At 45.8% G+C, this 26,333-nt stretch overlaps 2 protein-coding genes and 1 long non-coding RNA gene across 12 annotated transcripts in view; 1 reads left to right on the forward strand and 2 right to left on the reverse strand.

Moving 5' to 3' along the window:
* LOC119390078 (protein HIRA) overlaps nt 1-26,333 on the reverse strand; it is a 298,608-nt gene that overhangs the window by 70,346 nt on the left and 201,929 nt on the right. The gene's annotated exons all lie outside the window — the stretch shown is intronic.
* LOC125758044 (uncharacterized) overlaps nt 1-26,333 on the forward strand; it is a 276,116-nt gene that overhangs the window by 53,208 nt on the left and 196,575 nt on the right. The window lies entirely within an intron of this gene.
* The window catches only part of LOC119390079 (rap1 GTPase-activating protein 1), a 376,410-nt gene continuing 355,590 nt past the window's right edge, over nt 5,514-26,333 (reverse strand). Inside the window, exons 17-21 of the mRNA XM_049414651.1 lie at nt 25,232-25,537; nt 22,842-22,906; nt 21,281-21,603; nt 16,272-16,372; nt 5,514-15,554 (exon numbers count right to left, since the gene is read on the reverse strand). Of these exons, the coding sequence (XP_049270608.1) occupies nt 15,450-15,554; nt 16,272-16,372; nt 21,281-21,603; nt 22,842-22,906; nt 25,232-25,537 (900 nt within the window). The 3' untranslated portion in view covers nt 5,514-15,449. The remainder of the gene's footprint in view (nt 15,555-16,271; nt 16,373-21,280; nt 21,604-22,841; nt 22,907-25,231; nt 25,538-26,333) is intronic.

Consider the following 26,333-nt stretch of genomic DNA (forward strand, 5'->3'; position numbering starts at 1 on the left):
CAATAATGAGACTATTCCAATATAACTCATAAAGGTGTTGCAGGGCCCCTTTAAGAACATTCACCGACGATTACAACGCTTCCTTATGCGTATTCTGAGAGCAGCTTCGTGTTGGGACAACGCCAACTTTGTTTGAAGTTTTGGCTACGCTCACTTGTAGCAGTGTAACATTCGCTACATATTTTCACAGAAACTGCCAGCGCTCGAGTGCTATGCACACCCCTCTGTGCATTGCAGGCGTCGCGAACCAAGCGTAACGCCGACAGCCCCGTCACGACAAGCAAAGCCAGTCGCAGTGCACGTGCCCGTCCTGCATGCGCACGAGCTCCGACCGAGGGGTCAGCGCGAGTGACGGAGGAAGAAAGCGAGGTTAGACACCAGTGGCTCGTGATATCGACAGACTCCGCGTTCTCTCTCTTTCGTCCTCCTTTAGTCCTCGTTCGCTCTATCGTTTACGCCGACGCCGCTCAACGCAGGAACGGGCGCCTAAGAGCTGCTTTCTAAAATCAGGAATCGAACCGCAGGCAATCTGCAAACCAGCAGGAATCGAACCGAGGCAATCTGCGTGGATGTCAAGTATTCTACCATACAGCCACGCCAGGTTTTGAAACTGCTTTGGAAAAAGATTCTAAGCGTCGTATCGGTGCAACGTCAATTGTGGTTGCAGTGCTGGCCATCTAATTTCATAGCAAGGTAATAAACATACATTACATATATATTCCTACGATATAGCCGTCATGTCGGGTAAACATCGATTGCGTCAGGGTAACGTGTATTCCAGTGTTGGCTCCGCTTTTATAAAAGTGTATATAAACATTAGATATCTACTAGCTCCTATGACTCAGCAAGCTATATTCAAGCGCTGCTCGACGCCGGGGGAATACGCTAACGAGTGCTACGTACGATATTGACATCATGGCACCGTAACGTGCACTTCGTTTGGATAAAATTGACGTCTGCGCTGACGTCACGAGTGCTGACGTTGCGTCGTACCACAAGTTACCTTTTAAACGCCAGTGTAGTGAACGTGTCAACAATGTGCACACAACTACTCCATTTACAGAAACATGTCGATCCACCTCGTAACGCTTGGCTTAAAGCCATGACATTCAACATAGACAGCTATTCGCTGACTGCTTCGTATCAAACCGATTCCCAACTCCCACAATGCGTGGGATCTGCCGAATTTTTTTCTTTGAAAAAGTCCTATCAAGTGCATCGTTAAACATATGCACTACGGGCCATTGCTTCGCTCTTACAAGAATGACGACCAAGTTCCCTCCAAACATTTGTGCTAATTACAATAGGCGCAGTACCGCCGCGGCCGCCAACGAGCTGAGGGGTTCGCTAATAGAGTACCTGGATGATCCCTATAGGCTCTGCAGGTGCACTAGCCCCAAACGTCACCTCGGACCAAGCATAAGACCTGGCGATGCAGATTAATTACTGAGCATGCCCTACGTCGCCCTTTACTTTTAAAGGGACACTAAAGGCAAATGTTAAGTCAATGCGGATTGTTGCAGTGACGTTCCAGAACCCTCGTAGTGCTTGTTTCGTGCCAAGGAAACGCCTAGTTTGAAAGAAAATCACGTTATAGTTGTACGCATACCGTTATAACAGTTCAAACAGCCCGCCACGGAGAACGGCCTTCTGACGTAGCATTAGCCATGCCCACACGCCCGACTAGCGGATCACAGGCCCGCGAAAACGGAACTTGCGTCGTTCTCAAGGGTAACTTCATGTTCTCTTTTGCATGAATCAGACTGAAGTGCAAATTTTTCATTTTATTCCGTCTTGTAATGCGATGAAATGTTCTTTCTTGTCATGGGTAGTTGAGTACTTATGATTAATTGTACCGAGGCCCTACAACGTCATCGGGCTTGTGTTCTAGAATGTCCCACTGGTGGCGTAAATCGTGTCCTGCATTTATCTTAATTTTTCGATTACTAAAAAAAGCTCTGCTGGGTATAATTTTGACGTTTTAAACGTCCTCGTGCATTCACCTTTCTCTCCGATGTAAAATGTTACTTACCTTTAGTGTCCCTTAAGTCCCATTCCTTCCCCAACCAATATCCCTGCAGCCCTCCAAAGATAAAGTGAACGAGTAAGTGCGAACGAAAGCTCTATTCAACACCGCAAAAAAAAAAAAAAACTATTCACATACTTTTACTGCGCATTTTATTGTGCCTCCTATCGCGTCAGTGCTTCGCATGTCACGAGTCAACATTCGACACTGTTCAAACGTGTACCAGTATTCGCCGCGAGATCGGGCTACAGGTGGCAGCACCGTCGCCGCGCTAGTGTGGATAGGCGGTTGTCGGCGCGTATACAAACGTACACAACAGCGCTTCGTTGTGGGCGATTTGATCCGATTTCCGGCAAACAAAGTGCGTTGACTGCAGCTTTCTGGTAATATGTGCGCTCTTCATTCCCGCATTAATGCACGACGCGCGCCGAACGTTACTATTACTTGTGAGAGAAGCGCATTCTTTTAACAAACGGGTTGCTCGCCTTCGGCAAGAGTCGCCGTTTTCGCAATGGATGACGTTTTCTTGTTTTATTTGTACATGTGCAGCTTGTGTTCCACCTTTTACGCACTGCTGTAGAGCGACTGAATTAAGTATTTACTTCTTGTTCTGGATGCCCTCCAACAAAGAGAAAGCCCGTATTCCTGCACGATGAGTTCAAATAGCATTTTGTGCACTGCGTGCTCAAATATTCATCCGCATTTCTTATTCAGTTCTCTAATGTAGGACAGTTGATAGGTTTTCTGAGGAAAGCTACGTGGCTGACAAAGCTTTAGCGCTACAGAAGCGTTTAACACGCACACGCTTGTTTTTATTCCAGTAACAGTACACAAAGGTCGCTGTACAGCACGGAACTTTCTTCGATTGATTACTTGTACGACAGAAATGGAACAAAGGCCCGGTTGTTTCACGGGACCAAAGTACATTTTTTTCACGCGAATAATGTATCTATCTATCCCTCAATCTATTACAACGCAGCACAAGCGCTCAAGATAATGTAAAGAAAAAAAGATGTGGCTTCGCGTGAAATTACTACGACATAAATTTAAAGTACGTCATTTCGATTAATTTTGACCATCATCAGGGCTCTTTAACGCGTGCCTTAATCTAAGTACACGGGTGTTTTTGTATAAATTTCGCCACATGTTAAAATTGCGCTAGGCAACTCAGTTTTGCGATCTCCGTGTCATTCGATTTTCTGTTCTATTTAGGGGGCAATTTAAATACCGAAGTGTCAAACGTGATTTGACAGAAATACCTCTCTGTAGTGGGACCAGGACCATACACAACTAAAGCTCGTCGCGTAACCTATGAACGACAGTCCCGAAGTTATACACGTAACCACAACGCGCAAGTGCATCAGAGCCTTTTTTTTTTTTTTACCAACGAGCCACTGAAAGGCTATATTCACATGAGATTTAATACTTCTCATCTTTAGGACAACGCCAAGTGCACTTCGCAATGCGCTTGAACCACAGAGCGGCACCTACACTGATATGGCTCTCGTGAACGGAGGGTAAGACGACCACACACAGCACTCTCGACAAGTGCGCTCACTGGTCGCATTACAGTACATATACAGCCGATCAAGGCCAAATGCTTCTTTACATCGTGCTGGGCATACGTACGAGCGGTTAAAGCTGCACTAACACAGTGGAACAAACCGCCATTTAAGGACCAGCATGACGTACGCACACATGCAATCACAACGTTTCTAGCAGACGACGCATGGAGCAATCCACACTAGGCGCGGTTCAGACAGAAGCCGCCAGGTGGCGACTCCGCTCGATCTCGCGGCCAATACCTGCTAGTTTAAATTTGAAAAGTGTTTTGCTACAAACGTTACTGTGATTATAGTGTATACGGAAGAATTTACGCCCCAGTTTCAGCAAATAAAAAATAGCGTTTCAACAAATGTCTTTTTTTCTCTCGCTCTTAATTCTATGTGATGTACATTTAGGTATACATGCACAATGATTATCTTTCTCGCTCTAAGGTTACTACACTGTACAGAGCAGTTAGCTGACCCCAGGATCGTAACTAGTTTGACTGTCACGCTCCAAAATATAGGAAGACGAAACTTCAAGGAATGCGGCACTTCCGAATGACTTTTATTCTGATGGGAAATATTTAGGTTAGCTGTATTAGGTAAATACGCTCATGAGGTACAATAACGGCTTCTGTTACTTTGAGAGGAGGCTAAGTGAGAGATTGCTTGAGGAGGCTCGAGAGGTTGCGTGGGTGCGATGTCACGGTGCTGTTATCGCACCGGCTCACGCAGGGGCATAGCCAGAAATTTCTTTCGGGATGGGGGAGCTTGACCTTCCCCCCTTATGTATGCTCGTGCATGCGTTTCTATGTGTGCGCATATATATACGCTTATAAAATGTAAAAATTTCGGTTGAAGAGGGGGCTGAACTCCCCAAACCACCCCCTGGCTACGCCACTGGGCTCAAGGGACGCAATGATCTTGACAGCCTTCATTTGATCGTGACTAGATAATTGCTTATTGCAAAAGAAGAAAAAGAATCCAGCCAGCTCAACTCCATGAAAGCACTCGAAACAGCGAAGCCGATGCCCCCTTCGTCAGGCCATTGCCTCGCTCTTGCTTACGTCGGGCGGCTCCTTCCTCGGGAGTACGAGCGGTCTTGGCCATTCTGGAAGAGCGAATTCCCGAAGAACCGACCCCCTCCTTTATACTCCATCGAGCCCCTCACCGATCCACTTCTCGCAAACAGCTGGGTTCTGACGCGTTTTCTGCCGAGCCTTGCCCCTCTTGGCGCGCCGCTCATTGGTTCGCGCTTTCCGCCGAGCCTTAGACATGTCGCTCTTGGCGTACCTCTCAGTGGTTTCCCCCTTTTCGCAAGGCTTCATTCTCGCCCTTCTTGGCAAAGCACTGCCTTCCCCCTTTCCGCCAAGCCTCTCTCGACACGGCGCAGCTCCCCTTCCTACCGAGCCTCATTCTCGCCACAATGCAAGGGCCACGTGATCAGCGTTACGCAGGCGCCGGCGAAGGGTCGACTGAGAACAGTTTCGCTGTTAAATATGCGTTGCATTCAGAGACTCAGCTGATCGAGTATCGGGAACTCTTCTCAATAGCTGTTCTAGCTCCTTAACCGCCTGCAGGCCAATGCCTTCTTTTCATTATAAAAAGACAGGGCGTGCAAACACGGACGTTTGTGGTGTCCTGATTTCTTTCTTGTGTCCGTGTTCGCACGCCCTGTCTTTTTAGAATGAATGCTTACCAACTAGCTCAGCTCTGTTATTCTAAGCCTTCTTTTCCAACTGATGGCACAGAGGTCTACCGGATCCTCCGCAACCATTAAATGCCTTTGAAATAACGGAGTGTCGTGAACAGAGACGGGGAAAAAAAAAGTACTCCTGTGAAGTTGCATTTGAGGGTACACACCCAACGTCGACGTCGTACGAGCCAGTTGATTTGATTTCAGAAAGACAAGAAACGAGACAAATTGAAAGGAAACGAAGTTTTAACAACAGCAATGACATCGAGCTTTTATTGTACATCTTTTTTTTTTCGTCCCGACAAGTTATGCCGACGCGTTTGTCACACAAAAATATATATATACGCAATATATTTATATCTTATCACCACTATATATCGTGTATGTGCACGGGCATGCTTTGTAGGTCACAGTCACGACAGGAGATCCCGCAGGTTCTTCAATCAAAGAGCAACACACTTTCGCTGCACTGTGCCTGCGCACGTTCCTTATTTTAAGCAGCACTCGATCAGAAGGAGAGGGCAATAGGTAACAAGGAGAGCAATCTACAGGCGCTATACAATAAACTGTTGCAGCGACTCTATCTATATATCTGAAACTGTACACGACAACGGTAACGTATATCAGAGGAGTATCGACTATTCCAACAATGTGTCTTTTTTTTTTAATTTTCGCCTCATTTTATTTCAGTGACGCGTACAGGGTCAACAACTCGCGATGGGATGTTTACCCGAATGCTATGGCACGACAATAAATTAGACGAGATATTCAATGAACAAGGGTTTTACGAGACACGTAAATCCGGACTCAACACCTGTGATGCCTCTGCATTCACCAGCTTCTTTCTTTCTTTTTTTTTTGTCTGTTCTCCTGTTAACATACACATTACCCTAATGGCAAGTAACGAAGGAACCATGTTGATGAACCTTTTTGTGATCTTGGCGAACACCGAACAGAACACTCTTACTACGTGGAATATCTTCACCACGGTATACCAGAATCACGAATAGATGTTAATTGTGGAGAAACCGACGCGCATGAAATTTTATTTTGCTCTGCCTATGTGACAAAAACAAGCTGGTGTGTTTAGACTACGGAACTTGGTCGTGCCTGAAATTAAAGGCAACACTGATCTTATGCGTCAAGTACTTAAAGAAAAACAAAATACTTTCTAGGAGTAATTCATAATTTTGAAAAGTGTGCTTTGTTTAATCTGCAGTTCCGTTTAAACATGTGAGAACAGTGAAACTTCAACGACAAAGACGCGCAGAAGCAACGCACCTAATATCAGTTCATCTAACTCGCGTTCAATTCAAGCCTCTCAGCGTTCAGCACTTATTTCGTCGGCACACCGGAACACATCTACAGTAAACGCTGCAACATTCATTCGAGAACCGACGTCACGAATATATATAGACCACGCATCTCTCAGCTATATAAAGGTGCTGCTAAGTAACGGGTCTATAGACAAATCCAGCGTAGTCTCGATAACATCGTCGACAGGAGCTTGGCCATAGCGTTATACATATTGCGCTCGAAAAACGCGTGAGTCAACTCGGCATACGATTAAGAGGGGAAGCTTTTTTTTACTCCACACAGACGCGCATGCCTTTATGCGTGCATGCGCGCACGCTACGGTTCTCACTTTGAAGTCGTTGGAACGAGATCATTGACCACGTAGAAGTCAATACACGCTCAAGCGTCGAGTCTATACTGCCCACAAGAAGAACGCATAGCGAAACATTCAGACACTACACAGCTGCAGGCTATGTATCGGAGGTCATAGGCGTTTCTAGAGAACTTTCTATACAACAACTAACACACTGCGTCAGCCTCAAATGTCAGCATCGCAAACAAGTCTGAGCTCTCGAACAAGTTATATTCGTGTCTTATACGAAAGAGGTAGGCATCAATATTGTAGGTGCGTCCAGGTATGTTCAGGATATCGGGCACATGGTATTCGAGAAAACTACACTCGAGACCGATGTTTCACACACTTACAGGATAACGAATATGTGTGTTTACTGATTTTGGTAGTACTTGTCTCTCACATGGGGCAGCTTGCGTGTGATTGTTGCTTTGTTCCTTTTTTTTTTTTTTTTTTACTGCGTATGCGGCTGATCGTGCGGAAAATAATACAAGGAGTACTCCCACAGTGAACTTGGTGATAGCCAACAGCTTCTAGTGGCACATCTTGGCTAACAATTATTAGCAAAGATGCTTTCATGTCCTTTTTTGTTCCTCTTCCAACGACCATCCCTATAAGCAGGCAAAACGTACCCAACCCGCTGGCCAATGCAGTTGAGCTTCTTCAATTTCTACCCTAACGGCCCGTTGCGCACATGAGGGGAGCCACCACGACGTACCTTCTCTAAACAGTGCGCGCTTGTGAGTTTTGAGCGAGATCACAAAGCGCCAGAAGCAGAAAAAAAAAAAACTGTTTTTGTTTTGCTCCTGTTTCACCGAATTTTTTAAAATGTCAACAATCGTATTTGAACTTTTACCGACGACTGTTAACATTTGATGTCTCACCGACCGGAGAGAACCATCTGGCTCCCAAACACCAACAAGTGCATCGTCCAATTAGTGCGCGTTCGGCTGTTCTCCTTCCGAATTCATTAGTAAAAGTGCTTACTAACGAAATAAGACGAGCTTGTGCACGGGTTATCTCAGCGTGTATCTGCTCGTTCAGGCGTGCAGCGTTGATGTAGAACAGGGATTGTAAAGTAGACCGCCCCTTAAGTTCCACACTGGCGAAAGAGTAAGAGAGAGAGAGAAAGAGAGAGAATGCTCTGTCCAGACACGCACACACAGCCGACCGTTCTACACTGACTTGTATTGCACAATATCTTTCGCACAAAGACCAACACTACAAAGTTGATACATTCCATACGAAAGCAGATCGGGAATCTTTCACACACGCGTGTCGATATAACAAGCCTTCAGACGTACGCCTACACATTCTTCCGGAACGTCTAGGCGAATTAACGCTGATCGCTGTCTGCAAGCGCCGTTCTCTCTGCCCGTCGATATTTCGGCGAGATTCGGAACGGAAATTTGGAGTTCTCGTCGCGAGAAGTTTTGTTAGGAGCGATCCCGCCGCTTTCGGATCACCTTAGTTCGCACTTTCGCAGATTGGTTCGAATATCCGCTTCTTTCTTTCATCCAAGTCGAAGAAGACGTTGAAACAAATGTGCGTATATTTTAAATGCTCGCTTGCGAATAGAACTCGGCCGTGGCACAAATCGGAGCCCTACACGACACGTATACGGAAAGGCGCTAAGAACGAGGCGATCCCGCTGCAGCATACATTTGCAAATTCGTCATCTGCATATTTTAGCGAACACGTATCGCTGTTTTATTTTTTGTTGAAGTTGGATTGATTTAGCGCGCTTAAGTACTCTTCTTTTATTCTGGGTGTCGCTTACGCTGTCGAGATAATGAAAATTTACTTTTTTTTTTCTTGATGGCAATCACGTGAAGATCGTTCCATTTATAGGTTTGAAAAAGGAAGGAAGGAAGGATGGAACGACGTGACACAGACAGTTCTCGTTAGCACCTTCAGCATTGCTTACTACATGCGAGAGCCGCGCGTATACAAATAAAGCAATTACTTTACTATCAAATTACAATTACAACGTAGTGAAGTTTTCTCTTCGCTGCAAAGCTACAGTCTCCAAATTCTCACTTTACGAGGCCGAGGAAGTGATACACGACTCGTAAATGAAATCATACGAAGAGCGCAAAACAGTTAACCAGAGCTGATTTATAAACCACGCTGCATCGACGAGTGATACCGTCTCATCATCACTTCCATGCCACTCAAGCTGGTGGGAGTTGTCCGAGCAGTGAGCTGATGCGATTAATCTTTGGTCTATTGACAACAACGCGAGCGCGTCAGGATGAATACAAAGGTGTTCATGAATTTAATGTAATCAGAACAGTGTCACTGTACGAACGTAGATGCAGCTATGATCCCTTAGTCACGAATTGTAAGCTTGACCTTGAAGCGATAATTCGACTGACTCTGCGAGTGGAATGCGCCTACTTAGACGACGCACGCTTCGTTGGATCGCGCAGAAGTGCTGTTGCGTTCGTGCTCGGTGGACGACAGGGACGACTTTAGTTTGAGAGAAAATCCTTTATTATAGTCCTCAAGAAAACGGGCCGCTACGTAATAACGAGGCGCTCGCAACGCGTACGCTATATCGCGAGGTTGCGCTTGTACTCAGATCATTCGTACCGTATATGACTCGTGGTATATATGTGTCGATGATCGCTAATGAGGACGGCGTCAAGCGGCGCAATGTACATTGCTATGTGGAAGGTGTTTTCAACAGTCTCATAACAACAAACGACGCGATCCAATCGTCACGCGAGCTTAAGCATTTTTTTTTTGTAACGTCATGAAAGTTTGTAGCATACACACAAAGCAGACGACGCTTCCGTTCGTGGGACATGAGACCCTACACTAACTCCCGTTAGAACACGTGCCGTATGCTGAACAAGTGCGACAACGCTCAATCCTCATTTTCATTCGCGTCATATTTGTATAGATATACACGCACCTTCAAGAGATGAAGGAGGAGGAGGGGGTATCGCACACATACCGTAATCGAAAAACACTCCTGAGAACATGATGTGCAAGGTTCAACAAGGAATGTCACGGGGACCGACGTTTCGAAAAGGAGATTTGCCAGGCTTCAGGGAGATGAAAACGCTGTATACGATAAGTTCTTCCGTTGGAACGTTGACTCCAGCGACGTTATTCGTTCGGTCACTTTTCATTACTCCCAAACCAACCTTCCCGTGGACATCTGTATTGTTCTAGGATTTATCTCCGAGTACCGGCATTCGCTAAATGTTACTTTCCAGCCGACGACGGTTTGTGGCAGCGCACAACTGGGCCAGCCAGTTACCGAGAGAATGCAGTTAAATTGAAACGTGCCAATAACACTAGTCTCCGCAGTTTCGAATTCAGTAGAAGATCCAGCAGAAACGGCAGTTTAAGCAGTTATGAAGAAGCCAAACAAGCATGCCTGAAGAGCAGAAGTTTTGTGTCAACGTCTTTCGCATGTACAAGACATTCTGCGCATAATGTTTCGTCTAAAAAGCAGTGACAACGTTTACTAGGATATCTCCACAAACTTCCAAAATGCACGAACAATTGGAATACCACTGCACAGTCGGCAAGACCCCAAATATGCACGTTCCACTTTTCACATGTTTAATAAGCTTTCAATGAATAACGTGTGAGCAAGCAGTTTATTAGTTTCGTCAGACTCAGTGAACTCCATTCAAGCATTATTCTGTCATTCCAACGTAATCTTACTAGGATTAGCGGAATTTTGCGAAATTTATCGATGAAATTTTGGCGCCACAAACGAAACCTATAAATATATTGCATGCGTACGCCGAAATCGTTGTACTTATACCTTCCTGTTTGTAAAGTACGCTAGTTTTCCAATCCGTACTTCATCTCTTAAAACAAGCCTATTCCTTTGAAATTAACGTTACAAAAGAAAGATGCTAGGAAATGATTAAGTGATATTAGCAGGCAGATGGATCGCACGTTGGACCTAACGTACGGTACATCATGTGTTCCAACATATGTCTGAACGTTTCCGTCGGGAAGAAACATGCTTGAAAACGTTGAAATGCACGCACAGCACGTCTAACACCTATGCACCTTCGCTACAAGGGCAACGGGAAATCCTCAAGGCAGAGAGATAAAGGTGGGGGAGGGTATAATAGGCGTGGACAGGGACATGTTAAATGTGAGAAATCGGAGGCAAGAGACTCGCGTTTGGTCAATAATTTGTATGCAGTTACCATCGTGACCACTTCACTTTAAAAGCACACCTAACCTTAATCATTAAGTATAGCATTTCGCTCAAGTCTATGTTGTTTATACTTGCCTGCCGTGAACGCTGGTGTGCCCCTATTTACAACATGATAGTTCCCGCGTAAACTACGAATAATGTAAGATCTAGCGTATTTTGAAGAGAGGTAAACGACTCGTTGAACAGCGAAGCCCATGTGTACAATCTTGACTGTATTCAAACACTTTACAACTCCGGAGATAAACATCTATCAACAGCGATATCTCGCAATCGAAGAAAGGGAGGCTGTCTCTATAACTATCCGAGACTACATGGGCGTATACATCGAGAGTATGCTCTGAGTGGTATACAGGGCTACGTACGGCGTTACGAACTACACGACACTAAACTATAGAGACGGCCTTCTCGCCAATGGCGGATTTCCGCGTAGTCCCTAAAGCTATCGCACGGACGTCACGGCTACTTACAGAAGAGATTCAGAAAAAAGCTCATCGTCATGTGTAGCGCGCGGAAATATCACGAGCATCAACAAGTTTACGGACACGACACGAGACACCCGACGTTGTTACTGTCGATATACCTTATCTTACGAAACCCGATTTTACGGAATCGCCGATTTTACGGAAAAACTTCCTTTTTTTACAGGACCCTTAATATATACGGAACGACAAACTTTACGGAAACGTCAATTTCGCAAATAAGTTTCGTTTCTGCAAATTCTTCGAACACAACTTTAGTTGTGCACAGTCCCACGTTCGTACTGTCGATGTACACTCTAAAAAAAAAAAAGGTATCCTTTGACTCTCTTTTTATACATGTGAGAGTCACATGTGTCTAGCACTCCCTTTAGAGAGGCAAGTTGACGCTCTTTAGGAGAGTCGTCTTTGACTCTCTTTTGGAAAGTCGTGCGTTCCACAACTCTCCTAAAGAGGGTCAACGTGCTTCTCTAAAGGGAGTGCTACACATACCACTCCCACATGTATAAAAAGAGAGTCACAGTTCTTAGAGTGTACCTTACCTTATGAAATCCGATTTTACGGAAAACTTCCTTTTTACGGAGCCCCCAAATTTACGGAACGCCAAGTTTTACGGAAACGTCAATTTCGAAAACGAGTTTCGGTTCTGCAATTCTTCAAACACAACTTTAGTTGTCCATAGTGCGTCGACTTCTTCAGACTTTTCATATGGATAAGTGCGCTGCGTATTTTACTGAATAAAATCGGGTTTCGGACGTAGGTCCTGCACACTGAATTACAAACACTAAGACAGCCTTTCTACTTTGAACATACTCGGAACCACTACATTTTTACCCGTTCACCCATTGAAAATACCACCTCAGAGCATCGACAACATTATCCTGGCTTTTTCCAAACCCCTTCGAAAGATTGTTTTACGACGGTGTCCTGGAGTCCTGCTCAAGTGATCGTAAGCGTTGACAATGTTACGCGTTATTATGCTAACACTCGAAGAGATCAGTTTCTACGACAATACTGCCAGTAATTTTTCTCGGTGCCAAAGGAAATGCACTCGCACATATATACAACATTAATAAGTAACTTCCCTGGACTTCAGGCTACCGTCAAGCACGCCTGCAAAACGCGTTGACGACGCAGAACGTTTGTGTGTAGTGTACGAGTAACTACACAACACAGCGCGCACGAGTTTCGAGCGTACTTTGAACAATGAACAGGGGGAGACGAACTAGTCTCCAATGGCTGAAAAGCGCGGACCTGCTTGAGACGCAGCCGCTAGGTGTACATCCCGTAGAGACGTTTTTGTTGGCAATCGAAAGACCCCTTCCTCACAGGTCATCTACGCAATGGGAGGCTATTCGATGCCTACAAGTCTACAATAATCTTCGCAAAGCGGCACACTCGAGCTGAATCCAAATGAGTAGTACACCTGAACGTGGCACATGATGGGTGAAATGCAGGTGCGGTGTGCAGTAGAGCGAGCGGGATGTAACAATACGTACACACGCTGCAATAAATGCCCTCTGAGTAGTCATCACTACAGTCGGATACAACTTAAGAAGTCCGGAAAGGTCCCGCCCAAACGACCGAAGAGCGGCAGCCGACCGCCACTGCGACGAAAGAAATAGTCCCGCTCATGCACTCGGAAATGTTCGCGGGCTGTCTGGCTCATGACGACAGTCTGAAGTGCGCACCCATTGGTGCAGGCTTGTGAGCATCCGCCCTTGAGGAGGAAATTCTAAAGTTGTATGCGACTATAGTGTGTTAGCACGGCTTAATGAGGTGTTGCAGTTTTACGGAATACAGGGACATCAGAGACTCGGACTGCGAAGCAGGGCTGTAGATGCCATCTTGTGTGAGAATGATCTCATAGAACACACGAAACTTGATTGCCACGGCTGTGTTATGGCTATCTTCTGGTGACAAGGTGTCAGTAGTGACAATCGACAGCCTACAGATAACACATGCTTCCTTGTCCTCGTGCGAGTAGAGTGACGACGCATAGACGTTTTAACTCATTGCAGTTGAAGAATGTATCAAGATGGCACTGCCAGCGCTGACGCTTCCGTAGGGGTCTCTGGTGTTCGTTTATTGCATAAACTCTAATATGTTTATGCAGGGGTTTAAGGAATAGAAGAAAACCGGAGACGCTGTCAAGAGCAGCAACGTTGCTGGCGCCATGTCGCGACGCTGAATTTAGCTAAAGCACAAAGAATAATATTTGAAATCACTATGTATATTATCTTAGCGTAGGGGCATCGGTACCTTCACTCGCAAACGTGCAGTGGCTGTCTACTTCTTTTTCTTCGACAACAGTTCTCAGAACAGAAACGCTTGGGAATCGTTGTGCCCACAGGGTGTTGCTAACAACGCTGCCTCAACTGTGCCTGGTATCCGTGTATTCCGTAAATTGTAACTGTGGGGTCAGGGTAGTTTGACAAGCTAGGCAAATCTCGATAGCACAGAACAATTTTTGTGTGACGAGGTTGGCAGACACAAGAAGGACATTCGCGGAAGTCTTAGGGAGCCAGCTACCGATGTAGTGGCACCTTCAAGCTCGTGGAAACAAAGAAAAAGAGACAAATGGCTAAGTGTACGGTATGGCGATGTATATTGAAGTCATCTCACGCAAAGTTCGAATGAACACAAGCCCACCGCCTTCATTCGCGCGCTAGTATGTCGCAAACCGTAAGGCAAAGGATGCAAAAAAAAAAAAATGCGGCATACGAAAACAAGAAAGAGAAACAGAAGACAATGCTGAAAAATGTGTTTCGATGGTTTAAAAGCTTTGTACAGAATACAGACAAAACAAAAATCAGCACAACCAAGGATCATGACGCGGGACTTACAGTATACTGAGAAACTTTGGCTTGCAATGTACTAAATACAGAAACAACAAAATTTAATAAAATTTATAAAATAACAAAATTTCATATGTATTGAACAATTCTACCTGATGCATCAATTGGACGTTTCTTGACCAAATGTTTCAACATTAAACTTGCAATGCCACATAACGTCGCCACGTAGCATTTGCAGTCTCTTTCTTTGTACGTCTAGACAGTTTCGCGAAAAAAAAATATTTAACACAATTGTAATAAATAAAAGTTACCCATAAAACAGTGTCGTCAATGAGCTCTAAGCTAAAAGAAGAAAATATACGTCCCAACCAAAGCACGTATCGCACGAGGCATATGTCCCGCATCCATTATTCTCGTAAGATTACGTTTTGTACGTAATCTGATAATAAAATACGAGATAAATGGATTTAGAGGAGGCGCACGTATGCTGGGGTGTATTCGAGCTACACTGACAAATGCATTGCACTGACAGGGAAAAAAAGAGACGCATGGCATACGCAAAGCCACAATAACCTCGCTTGTCATGATATAGCAATGTATGTATGGATTGAAAAAAAAAAACATTTCAGACAGCGGAACGCGATAAAGAAGATGCACTAAAAGCGAAATATTTCACAAAAGCACACATCACATAAATTAGATGTTGAAACATAACGCGGAGGAATCCTCACACTGTCCATGGTGTGTGTGTATATATATAGCTCACTCGTGGAGAGGATGATGTGAGGCGCGGAGCAAAAGGAGAGGAGTTAGTCTCTGACATGAAACACAATAAAACGGCGGGCAGCAGCAGCAGGTAAGGTTGTGCACAGGCGATGATAACTGGATGTGCCGATCAAACCGTTTTGTCTTTCTTCTCTTTTTGGCATACGTGTGTGTGTGCCAGCACACTCCCCTTCCTTTCCGCAACAGCCGTGGGGGAAGAAGAAGCGTTCGCAGCAAGGTGGAGAGTTGACTAGCAGTGGTGCGTCGCGACGACGACGAACAGTTTGTTGCCGGGATATCAGACGAGCTTCGACAGTCGCGCCACCTCGCGCTTGGCGAGCGAAAGGTCCGTGGTGAGACGCACTTCCTTGTCGGTCAGCTTCTGCATTTCGGCCTGCATGATCTGCGAAGAAAGAGAACCAATACACGTGGTGTTAGAGATGTACGCCCTTGCTTTGGGCGTTTAGATGCGTGTTACATAAAGGGCCCCCAAACCACCCAGAGATCAAAATTCAGATGCGGTGGTGCAGTTGTGTACGAGTCTTAAACAAACACGTAACTGCGAGAATTTGTCAAAACGGTGCCGTAATAACGGAGTTACATGCGTTTGATTGTCCAGAAGGGGCCCTCGCTCGTTTCGCTCTTTCCTTCGCTACGCTCCGTTCGTCCGCTCGTCTCTCCTCCTGGCCGAGTGTTCCTCCTCACCGTGCGAGAAGGAGGAGCGGCGAGAGCGCGTACCAGCGAGCAGGCAAACATGTTATTTTTGTGAATCACATGACCAGACACGAGTGGTGACGTCACGGTCAACGCTGGGGGTTACCGAGAGGCCTTGAGAAAAGAAGGGATTGTTTATTGGAATTTGTGGCGCGTCCGCGGATCCTAGCGCGGCCGCGTTTGGCATTGTTCATCGTGACGGCATTGTGAACTCGATGCGCGAGTTTACTTGAAATGTTAAATGAAATATCGGAAGTGGTTTAGGGACCCTTTAACAAAGACAAATTTACTCATCGAAACGTTGGCTTCAGCGACATTCCCTGCCACACAACGAGCTGTTCGTCCAACGTCATCGGTTGACATGTTTTCTGTCCCTCTGCTAAACAACCAGTACAATTATACTCACTGCTTTATCCTTGAGCCAGTCAAACTTTTCCCTCTTCATACGCGCTAGTTCTTGTGCCAGGCTCTCGATCTGCTCCTGAAAGCCTTGGAACATATCGGCACCTGTCGATGGAGACGAAGATGCACACAAAAACACTGGATGCGCCACTCCGCGCGCCGAGAAGAAATGAAAAACGTGCAACACGTGGAGGACAGAAATGCCTGCACCAATTATCCATGCGATGCTAACTATAAGGGAAACACACTCTTAAGCATGCATGGAGCACTCGAAGCAGCAAAGAGATAAAGAGGAACGAATTCGATTGGCCGGCTATTGGTGCTAAAGAGGTGCCTTATGTATACCGGTACCTTCGGATGGCGGCCACTTTAAGTATGCGTTAGCACACTTTGACGCTATTGCATTCTACAGTTCAATGTGACAAAACGATAGTCTCAATATGAAGCACGCCGTATACGGCGTGCTTTCATAATATGAGAGGGGTCCGGTTTATTATCGATTGCTGACTCGCACACAATGTAATTGCACACGAGTTTTATTATTATTATTATTATTATTATTATTATTATTATTATTATTATTATTATTATTATTATTATTATTATTATTATTATTACCTTTTTTTTGTCCTTCGATACAATCGCGATCGGAATCTGTTCTGTTCTGCTCTAACTTGCTGTGGAGAGGCTGAAGTCTATATAGCCTCGGCTACTCCATTTCTATGCATTCTACAGCACAAAAGAAAAAAAAAAGAGAGAAAGGAACGGGAGTCGAACCCACGACCCGTTAGCGCCATGTTATACTGAACTGCGGCGCTGACTGAGTACATTAAAATGAAGTACTTGCTGAAAGATGATATTAAAGTTGTACCTATGTTAATTTTGTAATGACGACACGTTACGGTTGTTTAAGCGAAACTATCCTTACTATCTTCATCTTAAGTTTTGCGCTGGACGTTGGCGCACGTATGCTTACAATAAGGGACTAGAAGCAGTGCTGTGCCTTTGGTATACTTTGTGGGCATTACTGCTCGTGGAAAAGAAGTATAGGCCATTTGCGGAAACAACAAACTGGCCGCTTTTTATAGGCTGTACGCCAGAATGACAACGCATTCATGGGCCATTTTTAAGTCGCTAGTTCCTCGAAACGGAACGCTGCAGCTTTATTTATAGCGAAGGAAGATAATTGGGAGATTACGAACATGGGAGATAACGAACGCGGCCCTATAATCGGCTTTCTGAGAGCCCGAAATAGCCACGCAGATACGTCGGAAAAAGGCCGTCAGCCACAAAAATTGTCGCAAGAATGTCACACTGATAATCTTGTATTTTACGCGTTCTTTTTTAAGAACGTGCTCCATTTCGAATGAAGTGGATGACTGTTTTAAAACAACATTCAAACACAGGAACAAAAGAAGAGTTACAAAGAAGCGGCAAAGCTTCAGCGAAGTGTGCAAGCGATCCTTGCGTCGGAGTGAACACATGCAGGCGATGCTATTCTGCAAGATGGCGCGGTAGTTATGGAGGTTGCTTAATACTTTTCAATACCGATCGCAATGTCTCAAGACCCAGATATACACGAAGCACGTGCCGTGGCTCTAAGCTCAAAACCGTGCGCTGAAGAGGATCCGGTTGCAGATGAGACTAATGATCTCTTTTTTTTTTTCTCTCGTTAGAGCACTCTAACTAGGACCGGTACTCATTATCTTGCGGCGAATGTGCGAAATGAAGACCATTCAAAAAAAAAAAGAAAGAAAAGGCCACCACGGGTAATGGGCATATCTTCCTGAAATGTAGTCGGGGCGCGAACTTAAAAACTGCGCTATCGACGTTCAAGAGGGGACGCAGGACGGCTGTATTCGGAACAAGATGTCGTTACGACATACTGGTGGACTCAAAGTCAACGTTACAACGATTACGTCGTGACCTGCCTCAAGAGATGCTTACTAGGCAATCTTAGCTGCGGTTTAAAGACCACAGGAGCAGGAGTACTTACAGTGAAGTTTCACTAGACCTCATATCATGTTGGAATCGAAGGGAACGAGAAATCTTGGCGTTCATGGACGCAATGCGTTTTTGTGTGCTTAAAATTGAGAGCACCAAAGAAATTACACAACACGAAGGATGCAGCCCTCGATGGGGCTCTCTGCTTCAAGGAGTTATCTCGCAAAGGAGTTACCTTTGTGCAGGGGTCTCAAACTCACCTTAGCTAGCGGGCCGCAGTCGCGAAATTTAGTCCCGCAAGGGCCGGGACAGGGAATATGGTGGGAGAGGGGGAGGGGGGGGGGTTGCTTGAACAAGATGTCGGCTAGCGTTGCCGTTTGAAAGAAGTCCTTTACCATCTCCCGCATATGGGAAATTTCTGAAGGTAATTTGACGTCAGCATTCTAGACGCATATCGATACCGACCTCGGGCACGACTAAAATCTGGAGACGCCAATTCTGAAATATATAGTTTTTGTTCCACGGTTAGGTTTCGACCCATACTGACCGCATGGGGTGCAGGCCTCACGAAAAGCAGAATGCTTGAGACCAGTGACGTCTTTGTATCTTCCCAGATTAAAGCGTTGTTAATCGTAATAGGCGAGAAAATAATGCGGGTATACCACATAGCAACGACATAAAACTTTATTCATTGTGAAGCACAGTATTACGGCTAAAAGTTCTGAACAAGCTGGCTTGATGCCTGGCAACGCTTAGCTGAGACGAGAGAAGAAATATCTGTATTAACTTCTTGTGCGGAGACGATCCTCATAGTCGATCACAAGTGCTCGTGTCAACCGGACTTGTTCACCTTCAGAAGGGAGAACAGGTGCTCACATGTGCACAAGCAGGTACTTCCGAATGGCGATAAACCTAGCAGCCTGTCGACGTAGCGCCGGGCCGTGGCGGGCCGCTAGCGAAGGGTCCGCGTGTTTGAGACCCCTGCCTTGGTGTATCGTATTAGAACCAACTCCGCTTATACCACTGGCTTGGCCATTTAAAACTGCACGACGCGCCTACCCGCTTCGTGCTTGACTTTTTTTCCCTCCATTTTTCCTTCCTCAGAGCAGGGTAGCCTACCGGGCTCAGCCCTGGTTAACCTCCCTGCCTTTCTAACCTCCCTGCCTTTGTGGTGACATTGGTGATACACAACACTTTATCTAGCCGTGCAAAAGTTTTTTTGCGGAAGAAAAGGCGCCGCTCTTGCAGACTACAAAACACGGGTTTTACACGCTACAGCTTTAAAATTAGACGACGTGTTCCCTGGAAGGCACTCGGTAACTAGTAAGCGAGTTCTACGACTACCAGTTCCCTCTTTGCGAGACACGTAGTTAATCAGCATCGTGTAACACGGGCTGCTATCAACGCATTAATTGCTCAGGCTGAACAACATACCCTTTCATAATTACAAAGCCAGGTTCCCTGAAGTGCTGTTTGTCTAACTAATGGCGGCGTATAGCCATTTCTGCAAACATCGTGCACAAGCGTAGTTTGCTTGCTCTATGACGTGGGGAATGCAAACTTGGCTTTCGCGGTAAAAACATGCATAAAAGAGAAGCTCCAGCACGTGCAGCTAGAACCGCAACGGGACAGCTGCCGCCATTAGTTGGTCTAATGCGCAATGCATAGAAGCGCTGTTGTGAATAATGAAACCGGTTCTATTGCCGGCTATGTATGTCAGGCTATCCCTGCCTGCTGCAACGGCACAACCACCATCACCCCCGCTACTAATAAACGATAACGGAACAGAGCCACATTGCAATAACCATTCGTTATCATTATAGCACGCGAGTTCCGTGGGGCCGTGCCAAAAGGCGTTTGTGCAGCATTCAATTCAATTCAATTCAGTTTATTCAGCCAATTTTTTTGCCTAGGTTGAAGAGACTAATGGCAGGTTAGCTCTGCCTGACTAGGGTGCCTCCACCCATAAATTTGCGCAGATGTAGTGAATAGATTTCTTTCTTTTTTTTAAGAACACAAAAGCATGCATCAACTCTATCGACGCTGCAAGTGCATTGAGTACGTTGAGGTCGGACCGTGCCGCATTTGATATAATTTAACTTTCGCCATTTTCCTGCCTAATTAGCTCGCGCTAGCGGAGCAGTTTTATCGTTGAACGAATGACGGATGAGGTTTGGCGTCGGAAATCCACGCCTCAGTAGCGAGAGATGTCGCATTGCAGGTATGTGAATTGATTTTTACGATGAGTGGTTCAGTCACGGGCACGCAGGCACTTGAACATGAGACACGCAGGCAGTTGAACACAGACACGCAGGCATTTTTCAGCTTATCATCTTCGACATGTAGCCGTCATGGCCGGTAATAGCACTCGCGATATTTGGGCTTCAGATAGAAGAAGGCCGTAATCACTGCACTGTCACAGGGGGCTGCACCCAACCAGCAGAATGGTCATGCCCAAACCGACGTTGGTGTCGAGGCTGTACAGGATATTCCCGTAGAAATTGACTGATACGCTACTTGTGCGCGGTAGTTATCGGGCGCTTAAAATTCTTATTTGTTTCCATTACATGCACACGCTTTTGTTCTCTTGTCTAATTACCTTTTATCCCCTTGTTGTACGGACTTGCTTTTCAAGTGTTCAGTCAAGTTGCTATAGACTGTTGAGAGCGCATTTATAGGGTAATTTTAATTTATTTTCCATATCCATGTATTTGGGGTAGCCAGTTCTACATGGGGGCAAACATATGAGATTTTCTTTCCTTCCCATTAAGGAAGATAATTCCGCTTTCCTCCTATGCTTCGTAGGCCCAAGCCTAAACACTATCTTATCCAGACGACGCCGAACGGCGTTCGTGAAATAATAATAAAACACTGTTTGACCGATAATTAGGACATTCAATATTTAGGCACCATGCTACATTCTAGCTAAGCATGCACGATCACTGCAGTTGCAACGGACATCAAGCAAGAAGCGACAGGAAAGAAGGCAGTTGTTGCTCAAAGGGCGCGCGTGTGTGTACATGCATCGGGAGACAACCAACCACCGTGCAGAAGCGCTAGGATAAGCACCATCCGCGTGCGATCCACCTCCGCTGGCCGCTGACGCCGCCGTGGCCTGTATGAGCAGGGAGCGGGAGTTCCTGGACGGGATCTCCGGAGGCGGCATCATCATGCTTCCGCTGAGGCCCAGGTCGGATTCGACGCTGTTCAGACTAGAGGTGTCGGACTCGGCGCAGCCCGGCTGCTGTTGCTGAAAGCCCGGCGGCTGGGAGCCCAGCTGAGATTTGGCCATCGACGGAGGCGTCTCGGGACTGGACACCGGCGTGGTAGGACTGCTGTTGGGACGACGCCGGCTCATGCCCAGCAGTGAGGTGACCGTCGGGAAGTCCAGCCTGCCGAGTTTGTTTCGGAAATCCCGGATATAACCAGGACGGCTAGGAGACGGATGGCACACCAAGCAGACTACACTCGGTGACACGTTCTATCCTGTCTAGGTGGACTGTGTAGCTTCCACAACGCCACTGGGAGTTAAGTGAACTATGTATTCGGTTTCATCGTGGCCATTGACCAACAATATGGCGGTCGGTTGCGATGAACTTCTGGTCAAGCTTTGTTCACAGTTACACAGTCAGCCCACAGCGCGCCACCTTGTGTCTTCTCGCATGCCGTTCTCGTCGCCTTTTAGCCCTCACTGTGTGACGGTTTCTGCAGAACACTCCGCAGAAGTCATTCTTTCAAATTTAAACGTCCACCACAAATCAGAGGCTGCTGGCTACACAGTGCGAATTGAACATGACACCTCAGTTGCCTTCCACAAGCTTTCTTTTTTTTTGTTACAACAGGAGAACAAGTCGCCCCGGAAAAGACACAAGATGTCACCCATGATGAACTTTTCACAGTGCCTTGACGTTCCCCCCAGACTGTCAGTGCGAGAAGTCCGGCAGCTACTCGTGATAATATTAGCAATAAATGGTCCGTGCGTTCTTAACGCAACGTTGACTGTACTTCAAAACTGCTACTTCAGAGAATGCAGTAGTATGCAGCGCTGCGGTTGCTGCTTCAGCGGGTTAGTCAAAATTGTTAGTGGTTTATGCAGGCCAGTTGCTTTTTTTTAGATATGTCCATCAGGACGCAATAACAAATGCACGCAACACTAAGGCAGAAGCACACGGGATTAGTAGTGAACAATTTGATCTACAACGAAAAAAGAAAAAGATGCGGCTTCTTTGCGACTCCTATACGACAACTTGGTTTTAGAAGGCATTAGCCACTGTTGAGTCAAAATAAGAACTATGACTCGTTTATATTTATAGATGCGTAGCTTCGTGAAGCCACATCTTGCGAACGTTCTGTTTGATAGCTTAACACTTAGGCGTCGTACCAAAATGCAGTAAGCTGTGGTCTTCACTATTGGAAGCTGTGACCACACAGGAAACTGTGGTCTTCACTAACGCATACACGTACGTGACAAGGAACTCTTGTATGCCTGAGAGTCATTAAGAAAAAGTATAGTTTTTCGAAGCATAAAAAAAGGGACTACTACCTTTACTGAGCATTTGGATAAAAAATATCCTTGTCAAGTTTCTCAACATAATGAGACGAAAGAAAAATATACGTGTCGCGGACTTACCGCCGGGTGCTGCTTTGGGATGGCGATCCTTGGTTCACGCTCTTGGAACTCTGGGCTTTAGGTGTCTAATGAAGAAAAAACAAACCAGAAAACACGACTCATTTAGTAACACTGCAAGCAGACTTCTAATGAAGTAACCTAATATTCTTAAGTATTGTCTTAAGCAGCACTACTGAGCGAAGCACAAGAACGAAGAAGGGAGAATAACCAAGTGCTACTCTTACTCCGTTAATTCTAAAAATTATAAGATGGTAAGAGAAGTAAAACATATCCAAACTGCGCAGGTGTGATAATTTAATAGGTAACATTGCATATCACTTAAGGGCCCACGCGCTGAGCGAGTAGGCATCTGTCAAGCGTTTAGTTTCTAACAGATAAAGAGCTTGGATATCCCCTCAGCACATGTGTCGTAAAGTGATATGTAATGTTACTTATTCACTGTTTTATCATATCTGCGCAGTTTTGATACGTGTTACTTCTCCTCCTCCCCGGAATTTTTCAAATAAAATTTTCAGTTGCAAGCCAGTGCTATTTTCCTTTGTTTTCATAGCCTCGCGATGCACTAAACATGCCACGTTACCAACTAGCTCAACTTTCGATCACATTACATCAAATATCGTTAATTCTAGACGAGAGCGGTGCCTAACTCTATTTGACCGACAGTGGCCAGGTTTTTATCGCGGTAGGAAAAAATTCACCCACAACACAGCTTTTTCGTGGCTTCATACTTCGAGTCTAGAGTTAATTTTCACCTTTCACTCCCGTCTTTCATTTTCGCTGTAAACTCGCGTACTTACGATAGAAAGAAACACCAAGGCAAAAGACATTCCAGCGCTAAGGTTCCCTCTGCAAAGGTGTCTTCACTGCAATATGACAATGCGTGCAACGAAGCGCACCTACAGGCTAAAAAGTATTAATTGCAATAATAATAATAATAATGATAATTGCTAGGCCCCATCGAGGCGAAGCTCTTTAACAGTACGAAATGAGATCATTCACATTATTTCGACAAAATAACGGATAACGTAACTGCAAAAAATCTAACAATGAGCTATTACCCTATGCGTCGCATATCCCGCGTTCTCGAAAATTCTTGCAATATGCCCACGATTCCTTGGAATACAAATGAGCCGAAAACTGCGTGTCCCGCAAACTTTTGTGTCTGACTAAACAGGTCCATAAAGGTCTTTTCGAGCACTTTACATGCAAACGCGCAAAAATAAGAACACCAGGACGCCTAAAAAAAAAAGAAGAAACGAGTCTCGCTCCTCTCCATCTCTTTCTCACTTATTGAGATCGTTTAAAGGAGAGGGTGGCACATTACTAACATTGGCTACTCCTCTTCAGACAACAAGCAAAACTAAAAGTTCGTAAGGATAAGCAAATAGACTGAAAAGCGCAGGATACAATCGAACATAACAAACATCTACCAAGTCCTGCGTAGGGGTACAGCAAGGTATACAGTGAACGGAGCACAAGACAAACGCAGTTCATTATGGCAAAACGCTGCGCTAGCTTTTGTCACGCTTGATGCATTTCCATCGCTTGTGTAAGAAAAATCAAATTCAGAAAACGATAAACAAACCAATAGGACCGGGAGAACCCGTGCTGAAGACAAGCGTCCCTCCTGTCACGTCGTCTTTCCGTATTTTCTTTTTCTTTGAAAGCGACGGAAATGCATCCATTCACAGAGTTCCACGCAATATTGAAGGGGCCCTGCAGAACCTTCTTATTAATAATCGAATGAATCCATTAAAGGAGTCTATTGCCTCACGTATCGACTGCCGAAAAAATTTTTAGAATCCGTTAAGTGGGAGCGGAGTTACAGATATCTGTCGCACACTTTAAGCGCTTTATCGCTCCTTTCGCACCAGCGAGCGCGCTGAAAGCTATGCAGGAGGAAATGACAAGGGGGCAAGAAGCCACGTCCGTTAGACAGCGCGCGTCATGACCTTGAGCACTTACGTTTTTTTTTCTTTGAATGCACGGCTTACTTTCAGCGTGATCGCGAGCGCGCAGGTGTAATTCTACACCGTGTGTAATTCGAGCACTATAGAGTACAGCGCCGGCTCGTCGCGGCATCCCGCGGCGGCCGCGGTAACTACGCGGCTCACGGTGCTCAAATCAGCCATTGGCCGTGGACTTTGTGCTTATGATGCGGTAATTTGGGTTTATGGCATCATTTGTCGAGAGAAGAGCGACCAATACCCAGCTGACAGAGATTTAATTGTAAATTCCAGGCCACATGCTGTGCTATAATGTTTGGCTCACATGATCTCAGGAGCCTCGGCTAATGATCGGCAGCGTTTTATGACCGTGCTAAAAAAGTGTTGCCGGGCACCTTCAAAAGCGCTCGAAACAGCTCGAAAAATGTCGAAAGCTTGACCGACCCCAGTGGCGAGCGGCGTGTTCTCCCCGATGACGGTGTTGGTGAGGCTGCTGCTGCTCGCGCTGGAGGATGATCGCTTGGCCAGGTTGGACTCGACGGACTGGCTGCGGATCTTGACGCTGAGCGCCTTGCGGAAGAAGCCGTCCAGAAAGCTCGCTCCGCTGGCCACGGCCGTGGCGCCACCGTTGGTGGCCGCGCCTTCGTCCAGCTCGTCGCCGGCCACGAAGCTGGCGCTGCCGGAGAAGTCCTGCGTCTTGCACAGTAGCTGGTCGTGAAGGGTCTGCAGCAGCGACGACCGGGTCCGGGCCTGGAGCGAAGAAGGCTGTTTTAAAAGCCATCTCCTTGTACACATTTAAAGAATACAAAGCGCACAGAATTAATACCGCATCCTCAAGTTTTTACCAAAGGGCCACAGATGAAGTTGCGACTGAGGCATCAAGGCACCTGGTCTGATGCCCAGCCGGAGATAGCTGACCCTGAAGAAAGTCACACGGCCCCTTATGATGCATTTGTCAAAGGAGACTCGAAGACGAAAGCCATCTTATTTTTTTTTCTCAGTCGATTGTACAGTCGATTGCGCTGAATTTACAACAACATGACAATGGACAGTTCGCTTGCAGGAGTTCACTTTGCGACAGAACGTTCACACCTTTCTGTCCGAGTTCTATCCACAGTATACAGACTAACACATCAGTTCGCATACAACGTAGCTCTTTCGACCAACTTAATTATGCAACTGAATAATATCTTGGCACGAAACAGCTATTTCACGGCTTAGATAATCGCAAAGAAATTAGCGCAGCACGCACTAAGTCGCGCGAGGCTGGGTAAAGCCGGCGGGCACCTAGCTGGTCCTGGCTTGGCTAGGCTTTTACCTTCTCACCTCTCTCTTTCCCATCCCTTGCTATACTGTACTATGCATGGCTGTGCGTGATCTTTTTTAATGTATGTTTCTTTCTCTCTCCTTCTCTGTCTATTTCTTTATCTGTCTCTATCTCTTTCTCTCTTCCCTTTCTTTCTATGTCTTTCTCTGTCTCCCTCTTTGTAGTAGTTCTCTCGCCTTCTATCTTTTTCTCTCTTTCTTTCTATTTCTCTCTTTCGTT

This window comes from Rhipicephalus sanguineus, chromosome 4, assembly GCF_013339695.2.
Source record: "Rhipicephalus sanguineus isolate Rsan-2018 chromosome 4, BIME_Rsan_1.4, whole genome shotgun sequence".
NCBI lineage: Eukaryota > Metazoa > Arthropoda > Arachnida > Ixodida > Ixodidae > Rhipicephalus > Rhipicephalus sanguineus.